Here is a 16,956-nt window from a genome sequence, read left to right on the forward strand (position 1 = left end):
TATAAATGGCATTTCCGGTCATTTTTTACTAAAATGTGCCATTAGACTGAATATAAATGTATACCTTCTGATTAATTTAAGACCAAAATTACCTCGTTGTGACCAGTGGTTGTTGAGATTTAAGGACATATTTATGTTTGGTCTTATGACCTTTCACCTTGACCTTTTGACCTTTCGCCACATTTTCAAAATGTGTAACCAAGCCAAATATGATTGTTTGACCACCCTAAACCAATTTCTGAAGTCAAATTCTCTGGACCTCAAAACAAAGTGCATACGAAAGTTGATCTAGCTACTAGAGTATATTAAATGGGATTAACTAGTACTAAAGCGAAAAAAAAAATAGATTTTTTAAATTTGAGTGGCCATATGGTGACGTCAGAACATCCCGTAGGTTCAAATTTTACATGAATTGATATCTACTCATCAGCTTCCATAATACATTAAAAAAAATTGGGGTAATCATGAGGAGCTATAATAATAAATAGGTTTATTTTTGCACAACTTCTAATTCACATGATTATTAAAGTTAAACATGCACGTACGTTGTTATTTTGCAATTAAAGTTCATCAAAATGAATGAAATCTATGAAAAACAATAAAATTTCACGCGTAACTTACGCTGCACAACTCTAATGTCATATAACGAAGTTTCATGCACATCTACAGTTACAGATCAATCTTCTGACAAAGTTATACAATCTTATGTTGACAAGAGTTAGGGATACACTGCGAACAATTTGTGGAAAGAAGAATAACAAAGGGGTTATCCGCCAAGTGCGGATAACCAAAAAAAAGTTGATGATCTCATACAATCACAAGGAGTTATCCGCCAAGGTGCAGATAACTAATAAATAATAGATCAACTTATTTATCGACAAATTTCTAATTACAGTAGCTATAAATAAATTTCTTTGTATAAACTCCTTCAATACAGAAGATATTCCTTTTTACTTAAGACAGTGTACTCACCAAATTCTGGTTTCAATGCAGTGATTATTCTGAAGACATAGTCTGTAGCTTCTTCCGTTTCAGAAATCTGTGGCATATCCTCAACACAATCTTTCCCCAAGTTGTTCTTCGATGTTTTCCTTTTTAGCTTTGGAAAGATTTTGCCCTTGCCTCTTTGTGACCAAAGAGGTGGGTCAAGTTGACCCCTGGGTAGTAGACCGTTTTCAAGGCAAGAAAGAAAGGCAAGTAGATGACCTCCCTTTGGGAAGTGAATTGGTGGAAATTGAACTCCATCTTGTCCAACGAGCACAAGTGTACCACCACAATCCGCTGAAAAAAATATTATACTTTCATCATTGAGAATAAAACAAAATATACAGTACCATCCCGAAAACTATACCAACACTTTTTTTTCACGGAGGAATTTCAGACAAACGCAGTATAATTGGAAAAATAACTAAACTACGTAATTGTGATATTTGATTTAAGCAAACATTTTAGCTTGAAACATCATTTTATTTTCAATTAGAATGTCCTTTTTACTACACAAATTTCAATAAAAAATGGAAATAGTTTGATAAAGTATGTGGTATCGCTATCATGCAATGCAGGCTGCAGAAATATTTCATGTATACGTACATCATGTCTCAAAATCGGCTGCCCGTTTCTTCTACGTAGGCCTAACTATAAACTGGATTCAGCATGTATAAAGTATGTGATAAACACTTTTCCTATAATTAAACATTCTAGATGATTGTATTAAGCTATATGCCTACATCTTTTAGAATATGTAATATTAATCTATAATATAGATGTTTCACAGAGCTATAAATTCATGGTTTAACATACCGTATATACATATTATGATAGGCTAAACGTGCCAATAATTAAAAAAAAACATTTGCCAAAAGAGCCTGCAAACTACAATTAACTATTTTAAACATTCTGATAAATCATGCACAATCATTAAATTTAAACTAAATGAATGTAGGACAATAATCGCCCGGACAACCACCAGGACAAAAAAAATCTGTATTTCATTTTTCATTTCATTTTATTGTTCCACATAAATATGACAAGACAAAGAAAAAAAAAGAATTTAAAAAACCTGTTATATATTATAAATGGATTTATATATATATATATATATATATATATATAAATCCAAAGGCAAATTACTGAAAAAATGACAATGCTGTGGGTATCAGTGGCTGGATCTCAATGGAGATACCAAAAATAAAAGCGAAAAGCTAAATCAAAACGAGAAGTAAAACAGCCAGAAAAGTTAGCAGAGCTTTCGGACAACACTAGCCCTTCATCTTTGTAATAATGTAGACACTCTGTATTCTTTTTTCTGAAATAAAAGATGAAAAAAAAAATACCAACCCATTATGGACTGTACCATTCTTAGAGGTGTATGACAATATTAGGCGTTTGCTTTAAAAAAAAATAAATCTCTACAATAGAATGAGATTATATTGTTAATTCCTATTATATGCCTGAACTTTATTTAGTAGGGTGTTTACAGTGAATTTCAGTTGCAGTTCAATTTGCAGTATAATAGTAAAATAACTTTCTTATTTTCATAAAATATTTATAATTATAAACAATATAGCTAAATACATGTACAGACGTATCACAAATAAAACAATAAATGAACATGCACTAATACCATTATGACACATCGAATCAATGGGAGAAGTCAGGAAGAAATAAAACAATCTTAAATTATTTTCATGTACATAATATACAGTACATATATGTACAGTATTAATATATATGTATTTTGATTATTCGTTTTAATTTAAGATTATATAAATGCAAAGAGTAATTTTTATTATTTTTTTGCCTTTATGATATTGCCTTTATTAGTTATCCGCACTCAGCGGATAACTCCTTGTAACTGTCCTGTTTCATCATCTTTTTTTTTTTTTTCTGTATTATTCTTCTTTCTTTCTGTCATTTTTGTGCAGAGCGTATCTCTAAAACGTATAAAGTTAACATTTTATAACTTTGTCAACATATGGGCAATCACGTGAAGTTGTGCTTTCCTATTTTTGAATGACGTCAGAGTTGCGCAACATGACTTACGCGCGTTTTTATGAATTTCGCGTATTTAACATAGATCGAAAACCATATAACAATTTAAATTGAAACTTAGCAAAAGTCTAATTTATATCGTGTGCTAACGTTTTGTGCACTAAAAATGGCATGTTGTACACGAAGTTACGCGCGCACGCGCGTTTAAAATTTTCAAAATGCGAAAAATCAATTTCTAATCAACTTTCTACGTGTTAACCTTATGATTTCTTTATTTATTCAGCGGATAACGCCTTGTATTCGTCCTGGATCTTTTTGGTTATTTGGTTATATTATTCTCGAATACACAGTACCGTAATTTCAGCGTAACAAAACTGGCGATTTCAAATACCGCAGGACTATAATACATTGTCGTTTACAGAAACGAATAAATAGACACGATGTTTTATGTAGTCAACTAAAATTAGCACCCTGGGAATTACTTCCGAAGGAGAAACTTATCACAAAATGAGTCCAGATTTTTTATTTGGACTCATTTAAAGAAACCCAATTTGTGTTTTGTATGTAACATTAGGATTGAGGGATGGGAAAGCGGATAAGTACACAGAGGAACAATTTTTAAATATATTCTTTATCCACTCAGTAACGAAATATTTTTTTCATGTTTTTTAGGCCTATAAATAATATACCTCTAAATACAGTAAAACATTTGCGATTTAATACTTTGTTAAAACTGTCACTGTCATAATCGATTGAAATATTAAAGTACATGTCACGATACACCACTACGACGTTTATATTTTTGGTAATTATTAATTAATATAAACGTTGAGAACGAACTGTCAGTATAAAGTTTATTTGTATATAATAATGTGTTTATATATCTAACAGTAGAGCCTATCCACAATCTCAGTAATAAAGTTTATTTGTATATATTTTTATAATTACATCTAACAGTATACGAACATTCACAGTAAGAAATGTTCGATTCAAATGAGGACCAAAAATAGTTGGTATTTACAGTATTGTCAAAGTATTGCAAGTTTATTCTCAAAGGGCCCATATATTTACCTACCGTATGTGTTAAACCAAGGGCTCATAAATTTACCTACTTGTGTTAAACCAAACTCTGGCAGACTGAGAGATTGGGATGTTCCATTCATCGCAAATCAATACATTTGTATAATCGTATATTAAATCTATCAAAATAGTATTTTTTTAAAGAAAATCGGCCTGTCTTCAACATTATGATGCTGTACTCGAGCTGTTCAACCGGTTTTCAGCGATTAAAAACAATTATCGTAGGAGGAGATAGGAAAATGCGAAGCATCCTCGCATTATTGTATGCGGGTATTTTTCAAGATGGACATGCATTAGACAGTGTATACCACGATCGGAAAACACCCCTATTTGGAGCAAATCGTTGAACCTAAATTCGTTTTAATCGTCAATAACTAATTATCGAACTCAATTTAATTAGTAAACAGGGTTGCATCAGGTGGTTAAAATCAGTATCGAAAGTACGAACCAACTTTATATACCATCGAGTAAACATTCTAGAAATAACGCGCGATTTACCGAATTTTGCCCTTACGTAAATTTATATATAGATGACGAAGCTGGTACTGTACTTAGTAGACCGACTAGGCCTAGATAAATATAACTATTTATTTTTTTAAAGAAAATTGCGTCCGGTTACCAAGTGGTGCCTAGGTTGGGCGCTTCCGATGATCTCCTTCCGGATATCCTTGTCACGTATTCCACAAACTATTCGATCGCGTATAGTCTTTTCTTTAAGATTTCCAAACGCACATTTTGAAAATCTTCCCCTTGCTGTTGGTTTGTTGTATGGAATTGGTAAAGCTCGAAAATTACATTTGACTGGCCATGCAGTATGCTTACAAAACTTTTATAATCTCGTCAATGTTCTGTGTGCTTGCCTCACTGACGAAAGAAAATCTCTTTTGTAATTCGAGAACATTAGCCCCTTTAGTCCCACAGATCCCGGAACACAATCCAGTTAGATTTGGGATCTCCAGTCAATTTAATTTAATTTAATATAAAGGCTACCGTATTTGCCTACTTTACTGAACAGCATGCAGGTTGTCACTAGCTAGGCCTTGCCTAGACTTTTGAGGCCAGGCTAGCAGGCCTAGCAAGATGTGAGGCCTAACTAGAAAAGTATAGTACTGTATATACAGGATGCGATGTTTAAATAAAGTGTAAAATATCAATGTTCTTGTATTTTCTATCTGCTTAAATGCACGTGCATAGCTTGTCTCAAACACACAGCAGAATTCCTCACACACATATAGCCATAGCGTTGTTGTTAAATTTCCCCTTAATGTAAGTAAATGATGACGTCATCGGTTATTTTAAGCGTACGTAAAATCCAGGGATCGTAAAATCCAGGGAACGTCTAGTTGTTGAATTAGCAAACCTGAAATTCGATACTGAATTAAGTTTTGAATACATGCGGCAAAAGCAAATCAAAGTCTCACTACACCACTGATCCAATACATTCAGTAACCAGATCCTGATACATCACCAACTGCCACAAAAAGTGCCAAGCTCACTTCAAATGTCATCCACATATCGTCAATCTGAACCACATGAATGACCCTCGGAAGGGGATTAAAGGCCCAGAAATTAAAAATTTGTCAAAGCTACCATAAACCTGATTATGATACAGGGATAAAACGAATGGTAGTGAAAGAATACAGAACAAGCGAGTCGAATTATGTTACAACTGTCAGATGTAGGTTTACATTTGAAGACCTGTTAGAGATGTTTGTCAAATTTATTTATGAAAGATTGATCATCAAGGATATCAAGTGGTTGCAAGCACATTTAAACATGGAATTTACATACTTGGAGGATCTAAATTGATATCGCTGCTAATGCGCTAAGTAGAAGTTCGCATTACGTCATGGGACGGATTAAAATTAAAGATGGAATTCAGAAAGATCAATACATTATTCGATTGGCAGTTCAATACTCATTTGTCCCATAAATGGAGTCGTCAAAACGCTTATAGTCTGAGAGATGAGTCGATTTAGTGCACATATTTTACCATTGGTCTTGTGTGAGACATATTTTGGTACATCTGAAACCCAATTCTTAAGTAATGCACTTTCTGGTCAGAGGTCAATGACATATTTCTTCACGCAATTTTACCAATATCTTTATTTTATGGCACAGTATTTGATGAAATGCTTTGAAATTGTTTTGGAATTAGGCTCAATGTAAAGTCTATGAATCATACTACACATTAATTATCATTAAAAGTCATTTGAATCATTATTTTACAAAATATATGGAAAATAATCTAATTTTTCTATTTTTTTATTTTAATGAATAACAAATATTTTTGTAAAATATGCTTTATTTATTTTCAAACAACTTTTAAAAACTGCCCTAACTATATGGGAGTGGGTATCAAAAAGAAATTTTAAATTGCGTTACAATTAGAGCTTTTATATGTAAAATACTGATTTTATTCATTTTTGGGTAAAAATCGCAAAAAAAAAATGCTATCTCATAAACTACTTGTAGCAGAATGCTAAATCATACATTAAATGAAAGCCAATGATAATGTTTATATTCACTGTAATAACATTTTTTGTCACAAATTTATCATTGTCCAGTATTTATTTAGTAACTAGTGGTATTTAAGAGAGGTTGACTTCAAATATCAACCTATTTCATTAAAAAAGTGGCCAAATGCCAAAAAATGGATTTTCTTCATACTTTGGTAGTTAATCACACTTTAGGTAAATATAACAGAACTGAAATATTTTTGGAAAAAAAATGGTTGCCATGGTAACAGGTGTGTGATTTTCCCCCAAAAAATTCACAAATTTTACCATTTTGGAATGTGAATTTTGCCCTTAATTAGATATGGTATGAAAAAGAATTTGTGAATTGTTTTGTGAAATCTTTTTGTACCAATCTTGCTCTAATGTAAAGGCTGGTTTCCTGTCTGACGTAATAGTCAGTATTTCCATATACCTCCATGGTATTTCTAACGTCAGTTACGATTGTTACATCGTTTTTTCGTAAGAAACCAACATTTGACAGAAAACCGTTTACGAAAATATTTTGGTTAATTTGCATAATCAAGTACGGTACATAAATGAAACCAAGTGTTAACTCCTGTACCTAGTCTGCTTAAGAAAGTCACTAATTAGCGCTAATTAACATTTTAATAAGCATGATCGAGTACATTGATGAAACATTAGAACGTACAATTAAAAGTACGTTAAACCAACTAAAAAAATTCTTAAGAGAAGGTCAAAGGTCAATATATGTCCCACCTAGACTTAATTAACATAATGAGTACACATGTGAAACCAATGCTAAAATGTTTATTTTTAGAGTCTAATTAAAAATCCGTCATTCTTAAAGGAGGGTTCCGGGTTTAAAATGAATAGTAAAAAATATAAAATATATTTGTTTGTCTCTTGAACGGTAACAGTTTCAATTTATATAAGCGCCCAGTGAAGCAGAACGAAGTGCAGCTAAGGCAAAATCACACTGTGGTTACAGAATAGGACATTCGTGAAATGGTCAATCTTCTGACGACTCGTTATCATTAACCATATCAATTACTTTTGTAGAAGTATACCTATCTGATGTAATTTTAGTCGGTCTTCCCATTTATAAAGTCAATTTTCTATGAAAATTCATCACAATTGTGTAAAATCATTTGGAGATTCAGTTTACGTTTTCCGATTTTCGCACTGACTTAGGGAAAAGCCTTCAAAATCAATGAAGCATAACGTATACTGTACATTCCTGCTGAGGAGCGAGGCAACGATACACATGCTCTCTGCCCATGCCTGGCATCGTCACGTGATAAGCAGATACAGTATACAATACCAAACTGGTCGGGTCAAGTATACCCCGTCTATAATCACAACATGAACGATCATGGATTAAAGAATAGAAGGATATGCATCGACGTGAGATCAAGGGTTCCTTGACTCTCGCCGACAGACCGCGGACCGCCCACAATCAGTTTAATTAACCGCATGGTAACAACGAAACGGTCGCGTGCCTAATATATTGTTTACTGCACATGTGCAACGATATTTAACCTTGTTGGCTACGCTTCTTTCGCGCGTTCTTTGGTGGCATGATGTTTTAGCGCTACTTAGCAACAATGGTGATGAACAATTTATACGACGACGAATTTAGTTATAACCTTTCTGATGAGGAATTGTAGATGCTATAATTGTAATTAGTATAGGTTTCTGCCGCGATTGATCTACGCTAATGTTTTTATGACATTAAAGTAGCATTTTATGACCTGTAGTAGCCCTACATCTGAGACAATAACTATTTGTTGTCTCAGCCTACATGTAAAATTACAAAATCAGCAAGGATACTAGGCCTTCTAGGCTTACTAGTAAACCATATGATTTGCCGACATTGATACTGCCTAGGTAGGCCTAGGCTAATCTTAAGTGTAGTAGATACAACGTGTAATCATGATCTATATACTCACCGTTGTCTTACTTCTTGTGTGAATAAAAATAGGTACTTCGAACGTTTGTTCGTAATTAAGTTTGCCCTGCGTGTACTTTTCAAAACGACCGCTAGGTAACGAATCGCAACTATACATAGCCAGCCAATCCCAGATCAGGGATCGCTGTTTTCATTCAATTAGACCCGGTGATTGGATGTGATGTGGATGACATAACCACTAGCCAATCACCAGGCACTACCATTTAAATATAATCACATCGATAATTAAAGAGATTTATGAAGAAACCACTGCTTAGCCATATATTAAAAACACGATTGTTGTATGGGTGAATACCGGCCACGCAAACAACATACATGGTCAAATGCATAATTTAATATTCTATAGATTAACGCAATTTTTAATGACAGAAGATGGCAGGCAAATAATGATAATTCAAATATAAAAATTTTTTATTAACATTACCAACTACTTAAAATTACCAGTCGTAAGAAAGTGAACTTTTCGTAGTCCGATTGTGATCGGAAACTAAAACAGAATTATTCAGCAATATATTTTTGTTCAATAGAACATTCAGACTGCGCATACGATTTCTACATGGTTACGTTTTGGTCTAAAAAAATTTAACAGTTGATTCGCAGCGTTTTACAGAGGGCCGCGGTTAGAGACACGGAGTTCAATGAACGTGTTTGTTTGATTGGCAGCAGTGCTTTAGTATAGGCAAGCGCGTTGTAAAATCGTTTGATGTCACCGTCGATGCATATCCTTCTATTCTTTAATCCATGGAACGATGTACAGTATTTGATTGAAGGTCGACTCGACCTACCGGAATGGTATAGATAATATAGCTCGAATGAGAGAGTTGGAATATTTGTAAACATAAGTATTGCTTATTTTAACAAGTGTATAGCCTATAGTAAAAGGCCTGGTAGTATCAATTCGCAGAGGGTCTACTACACTAGCTAGCTCAATGTTTAACTGGGCCGGATTGGCTAGGCTAGGTCTCCTTTCTACTACTACTTAGCCAGGTCTACTTGCGTGATGCAGTATTCGCTTTTTTGTAGAGTAAACTATTTTAGGCCTACTTAGACGATCGGGACACCATACGTGCGGACGGCGATCGGACGTTGTTTTGTCTCAATAACGTTTTAGGTTCAGATTGTTTAGGAGTTTGGTTGATAGGATGGGATTGGAATCCACTGAGTTTTGTTATTTATGGGCCAATCGTCTAGTAGGCTAGCTAGGCCAATGGGCCCCAATGTTTTAACGTAGCCATCGTGGCATGGAATCCCTAGTCAGATGGCTCTCACCTTATATTGGCGAAAAGTCGGGTGGCTATAGGCCGGGTGCCAAAAGGCCAGGTGGCAATGGCCTGGAACCCATGTACTCGCTATGAATACAGGTCAACCCGTACCCATGCGAACTCGTACCCACATTTTGGCTTACTCGTACCCAAAATTTTGGCTCACCCGTACCCATCATTGGCTGGCCCGTACCCAAGTTTAATGCTATTTAAAGTATATTTATATATTACAGTTAAACCCAGTTTTATTACATTTTTAGATCATATGTTCGATATTATAATGGCAAAAACTATTTACCAAGTATAATTTATGTACAGACTCGTACGAAAAAAGCACAGCTTTCATTGTATTTGGGTCGTAGTTAAATTAATACTTGAGGGCGCTGTTTTACATGGAAGATGTCAGTGGTCGGCTGTGCTGCATTCTATTTTTTTTCCATTTATGAATAGTTATTGATCTATTATTTACTACGAATAGCCTGTACATGGAAATTGAAATACCCACTAGTCGTGATGATGAAAACTTGAATTTATTTTATACATAGTTTGTATTTTCATTTTATTTTACAGATAATGAAGTAATGTGCTTTTTGAAAATCATTTTAAAAATGGTTTTTGTTGTTTTGTTTTGCAAGTTTTGTTTTAACATTTCGAAAATATTTAATAAATTTTTAAGTAGTCACTCGTATTTTAAAATCACGAAACTATTTAAGTGGATACCAGCCTCATTTTTGCTGCTAAGGACCATTTTAGAATAATGAATCTAAGTAGATTATTGCCGTTTTTAAAACAAATTCCCTAGGACATGATGGATGTGAGAATAATAATAAAAGGTAGCCTCCAATAATTTAACATTTAATTACAAACGACAACATTTGCTGTTATTACGTTTTCATTTTATAATGATTATTACTGTATTATTATGACTAAAAACCGAAATAAATACTACTAAAACTAAAAAAAAATCATCTTATCGCTGACAGATACGTAAGTACTCAGACACGTGTAGGTAGGCCTTCAGAACGTTTATATTATTTTAGTAAATAAGACGACATCCGTTGCCATGGAAAAACGAGTGTGGGTCATTTATTTGTCTTATTTGACACATTATAGAATGCGTATTTTTTTTTAAAAAAGGGAATCCCTCGTCAGCAAAAACACGTAGCTGTTTATTGAGGAAACATCTACCAAAAATGTTTAATTGCTGTAAACAAACAGATAATTTTACTGAATTATTTAAGGAAAAAAAAAAAAAGAAAACGATCGTACGCCACATTGCGTTGTCTATTTTTTTACACACTGTAGCTGTTATAGAAGAAAATCTGCCAAAAATGTTTAATTGCCTTAAAGTACGTGTATATGATCATTTCACTGAATTATTAATAAATAAAATATGGAAAATGATCATACGTCATTTTTTGTTATAATAAAAGGTTAATCCCGGTCAGCAAAAACACGTAACACGAAATCTACGAGTAATTCGACCCCATAGCCCTGTGGGCTTTCTGATTAAAACAGGGCATCGTTAATTCAACCAATTTTAAATATACCAATACAATAGAAACAATAATTACTTGATCGAATCATGGAGGTATCCTCCATGATCGAATGTAATCAGGGAAGATAATTAGGTGATAAGAATAAAAATTGATAAGTATAAAAATGATACGTTGTTGGTACTTTACCTGGGCTTAATTGAATTGTAATACTATACAACAGTAAAAATATTTTTTTATTAATTAATGTTCTTACTTACGTAAATAAAAAAAACAAAAAACATACGTTTATAAAACTATAATACTACATTTAAATAAATGTTAACAAATATATGCCTAATTAAACGAAGTTTACAATCAAATCAATGGTCATTTTTATTAGCACACATTTCACCGAGACCTGTAAAATAAAAAAAACAATTTAAATATAAAAATATTCATACGTCAAAAGCATACCACTAGTTTTGCGCCGATCAAATCATTACAAGTAGGCCTAATTATTCAAATTGGGTACGAGTAGTCCAAATAATGGGTACGAGTAAGCCAAAAATGGGTACGAGTAAGCCAAATAATGGGTACGAGTAAGCCAAATACTTGGGTACGAGTAAGCCAAATATTTAGGTACGAGTTGGTTTGGGTACGGGTTAGCCAAAGTGGGTACGAGTTGACCAATTATTTGGGTACGGGTTAGCCAAGTTGGGTACGAGTTGGCATGGGTACGGGTTGGTTTGGGTACGGGTTGACCAGCACCTCTCACTATGCTAATTAAAGTTCATGTGGGGCATTTTAGCATTGGTTTCACATGTGTATTCATTATTTTAATTAAGGTGGGTCATACAATTACCTTTGACCCTTCCTTAAGGGGTCATGGTACAGGATTTTGTACTTAAGAATTACGTTTTCTCAGTTGGGTAAACATTCTTATTGTATTGTCGAAAGTTTCATTGATGTACTTGATCATGCGAAATCAAAATGCTAATTAGTGCTTTCTTAAACGGACTAGGTACACTTAAGAATGATGGCTCTTCAATTAGACTCTAAAAATAACCATTTTAGCAGTGGTTTCATTTATGTACTCGATTATTCTAATTAATTTGAATTTTGAGGTATTTTGAACGCCCTCCCTTGAGTTGGTACAGGGGCGGGAACTTAAGAATGGCTGTTTGATGGTCCCTGGACCCCACTTGACATATTCTAGACTTTTTTTTTTATATAAGGCCATACTGCGTTGAAACACTGGTTCTCGTCAGATCACCGAAGTTAAGCAACGTTGGGCCCGGTTGCGTTCTTGATGGGAGACCGTCTAGAAATCACGGCGAATGCTGTATATACTGCTGGTGAGTGATGGTGTAATGGTAATATCGGACTAGCATGTGATAGGCATGGGTTCGAGGTTATCTGTACCATACTAATTGCATCCTTAGGCAAGAAGCTTTACTCTCATTGCCTCATCCTTCGGATGGGATGTAAAGCCGTTGGTTCTGTGTACTTAACAGTGCACGTTAAAGAACTTGGTACACTATTCGAAAAGAGTAGGGGATCATCTCCGGGTGTGCTGATCTGGTAGGCACTGCACTGCTGGCTGCCGTGGGTCCGTGGAGGGCCTAATCCAAATTTCCTCAGTTTCTAGAAGCTTGAGGACAAAAATAAATATCTTTACCTTTTTTACCTCTTTTTTTGTACTGCAATGCTAAACAAATCTTCATGGATTATATGTATCACACAAAAATCATTTTAAGATCAATGGTAAAATATGTGCACTAAATCGACTCATCTCTCAGACTATTATGAGGACATGCTGATTTCATAGACGTTAGGGGTGTGAATATTTTGTTTTGGTTGTTAATGAAGAATTATTGTCTGCAAGAAATCACGCTTATTAATTACCAAATACATAGTAGATATTTTTTTTATTCCTGACAGTGATACGTGGGAGTTGTTACTGTTGTTGACCTTTGGATGTTATAATTTTGGTTAGGCTATCAAGTTTCGAATGGCTAATCTGGGGTGGATCCAGACATTTTCTAAAGGGGGAATCCAGAAAAAAGGGCACTTCAACAATTTTCATAATATTTTTTTTATTAGGCAATGATGCAGCGTGCATTCATATTCTTTACGTAGGTATTTATGACTTTGAACAGATCGTGTTTGTATGTGATAAATATGAGACACACGAACCGTTAAAAATAATATCCAGAATTTTGAATTGGGGGGTATTTTGGGCCACCACAGGTATAGGAAATTTTGGGAATGTGAACCTATTTGCTCTGAAATTTCACTCTCAAACTAAAAAATCTAGGTATTGGTTATTTTGTTATATAAGTCTCCAAGACCAGCCCTTCTACCAGGGTTGGGGCAGAGCTGAGAACATTTATAAAAATAGAGCTGCTAGGTCCCTGGAAATTGCAGTTTACATTGAAATATGAAACGAAATTATAAGTCTACAGGACCATCCCACCATGGTTGGGGTGGAGTTGCAGAACTAAGACAATTTTGAAAAATAGAGCTGTTTAGGTCCCCGGAAAATGCACTTATTATACTTCGACATATGAAATGAAATTTATAAGTATCCAGCACCAACTCTATGGTTGAGGCTGAGCTAAGAAACTTTTTAACAGACCCCATCTAAAACGTAATATTGTGTAGGGTCTAAAAAAACTAGGTATGATTACTTTATTCAGAAAAATGACAGTAAAGATGGATTTGAAAAAAAATAATTGATACCCCCAGATCTATGAAATTAGCGCCGACCATTCGCCATTAAATCAACAATTGAGCTATTTGAGCTATACGGTACCATCTTCGAGACTTGATATGGCTGCATCCGGTTTGAAATTAAAAAATCCGGCTCTATAGCTTTGAGGAAATGTCCCTGTAGTATATGCATGCCAAATCCCAGAGCTCAATATTAATAAGGGAGGAGTAGTACTTTATAAATCGCACTTTTTACTCAATAGTGTCCGGATGAAGAGGTGAAAATTTGAGAAAGTCCTAAACTCAGGTGCCCCGAGTAATAAAACGAGATATACTCTATACCATATTACGTATACAGTATATTTCACCATAAAGTTTTAAAAAATAGGTTTCGCCAGGGTTCAAACCGGGGACCTTCTGTGTGTTAAGCAGACGTGATAACCACTACACTACAAAACCTCTTCCACCAAAAATGTGGGTTACACAAAGTTTTTTAATCAATCCATTTAAATTACAAATAAATATGGTAATAAGCACAAAGCAAAATAAACATGTGTAAAAGTGATAATTACCGATTACACAAAATAAGTATTTAAAAAAATAATAAAAATAAGATATACTGTATATCTCATTGCGTATACCGGTACTGTATTTTTCACCATAAAGTTAAAAAAAATAGGTTTCGCCCGGGCTCAAACCGGGAACCTACTGCATGTTAAGCAGAGTGATAACCACTACACCACGAAGCCGCTTACAATAACATAACAATGTGGTATGGGTTACACATTGTGGCTTCTTAATGAAACAAATTAATTAACAAAAAAGCACGAATGTGCGATACTCGGGTACAGCAGAAGAAGCTGTAGTGACGTTATAAGACGGGATGTGACGTCACATACACATCAATAACCTCGCTACCAAATACGGCTATACGGTACGATCTTCGAGATGTCATATGGCTGCATCCGGTTTGAAATTAAAAAATCCGTCTTTATAGCTTTGAGGACATCATGTCCCTGTAGTATATTCATGCCAAATCCCAGCTCAATACTACAATGAATAAGGGAGGAGTAGTACTTTTATAAATCGCACTTTTTACTCAATAGTGTCCAGATGGAGGAGAAGATGAGTGAGTCCTAGACTCGGATACCTCAAGTAAAAAGTTGAATGGCAATGATCACAATGTCTTTCAAATACTTTAAAGCCCCATTCCCTACGTTTTTTAGATCTAATTTAAGATCACAAACTATATTTAATGTAAAAATAATACTATATGGTCCTATTGCGATAACTTTTTTCGTCTTTAAACGGTTAAAAATGTGAAAAATAAGTCGATTTTAATAATTATAGCGGCCTGCTATAAATCCCAAAATGCATTGCGCGCGGATTGATATTTTTGTTTTCACCTGTAATTCGCCCACTTTTCGATCGATCGTGAGGCCAAAACAAATGGAAGACTCCTAACTTTTCAGCGAAAATACCGGGTTTTCCCCAATTTGTATCAACGGAGTCTGGCAAAAATAGAAAGACAATTAATGCAGCAACTATACAACGTCAGGCTAGGTATATAGCTAGCGTACGATGTTCGTACGTTACCGATGTTTACCAGCTAGGCCTACAAAACTAAGCCTAGCCAGGCTAGGCCTAAGACCGTCCACGAGAGGTCGATCGCCGCGAGCTACTTAGGTAGTGCATTGTTTCTCACTTTTTATCATAATTTACCATAAAACGTACATTTAAGACAAGGAATGACATGGTTTAATGTTTTTAAAGTGATATATATGTATTATTTTCCAAAAAACGTCCAAAATTGCAGGGAAGGGGTCTTTAACTTAGTCCTAATAAGCTTTTCAGTGTGATCACTCATCTGTGATGTCATTTATACGCCATTTTGTGAAATCTCCATAATTCATTATCACATATTAATGAAATTCGCTACAGTAAACTTCAGGTCAAGGGTAAAAATATTAGTACGGTATTTGATCAATTTAGAGCATGAATTAGGACAATTGCGTGTTTTAAAAATGTATTATACTTCGATATATGAAATAAAATTTATAAGTATCCAGCACCAACTCTATGGTTGAGGCTGAGCTAAGAAACTTTTTAACAGACCCCCCCTCTAAAACGTAATATTGTGTAGGGCGTCTGCAGTGTTTTGAGGTCACGTCGCTGTTTTTGTAAGACTCCATCTGACACTCAATTTAGATGTTTACCGTGTATAAAATGTAAACATTGAGAAGTTTTTTGGGGTCTTTGAGAATAGAAACCCATGCGCTTTGAGTCTCTGGTGTCTGCAGTGATTTTCATTACCTCTAAAAAAAAGGAACCCCGTGGACACCCCCCTGGATCCGCCCCAGCTAATTGGCCATAAGCCTAGGCCTTGTTGTTTTACTGTAGCTGCTACCTGTATTGAAAATAGTATTAATGCGGTAGTTGCACACGCAGCTGTGCTGCCTTGTGTGTTTTCTTGCTTGTTTTGTTTGTTGGTGTTTTACAGACTTTACCAAATAATAAAGTACGGTATAGTAACTACCACAAGTTCGTGTATCGTCTGTATTAATACCATAGTCATACTTTATTACTATATCACCACAATATTTCTACAATTCAATAAAATTACATACAATACTGTACTATAGATAAATCGAAGATGTATAATATACAATTTAAAAAGTCAGTTGCATAAAGTGAAGACAATTTACATTTTAACTTTCTTTTTTAGGCTGCATAAAACGTATTTTCTTTATTTAGTGTAAAAAACTGTACAAACTGACAACGCCAAGCCCCGGAAAGCGCGATTATTGTTCGTCAAATAATACAGTTGGAATTTTCGTTCTATGAATGAATGGGCGTGTCAAGATTTACAAATGATCTAGCTCCATAACCCATTGTTCAATACATTTAGGCTGGAGCACGCTGTATCATGAGTCCTGACTTTTAGCAAGAAGTAGCTTGTAAACAGTTACTGTACGTGATTGACC

At 34.5% G+C, this 16,956-nt stretch overlaps 1 protein-coding gene and 1 non-coding gene across 4 annotated transcripts in view; both read right to left on the bottom strand.

The window, feature by feature from the left end:
- The window catches only part of LOC140044960 (small G protein signaling modulator 1-like), a 173,467-nt gene that overhangs the window by 58,483 nt on the left and 98,028 nt on the right, over positions 1 to 16,956 (bottom strand). For all 3 annotated transcript variants that reach the window (XM_072089683.1, XM_072089681.1, XM_072089684.1), the window contains one exon: positions 973 to 1,281. In XM_072089683.1, coding sequence (XP_071945784.1) covers positions 973 to 1,281 — 309 coding nt within the window. The remainder of the gene's footprint in view (positions 1 to 972; positions 1,282 to 16,956) is intronic.
- Positions 14,359 to 14,431, bottom strand: Trnav-aac (transfer RNA valine (anticodon AAC)). The gene has a single exon. It is a non-coding gene; the product is annotated as a tRNA-Val (tRNA).

This window comes from Antedon mediterranea, chromosome 3 (genome assembly GCF_964355755.1).
Source record: "Antedon mediterranea chromosome 3, ecAntMedi1.1, whole genome shotgun sequence".
NCBI lineage: Eukaryota > Metazoa > Echinodermata > Crinoidea > Comatulida > Antedonidae > Antedon > Antedon mediterranea.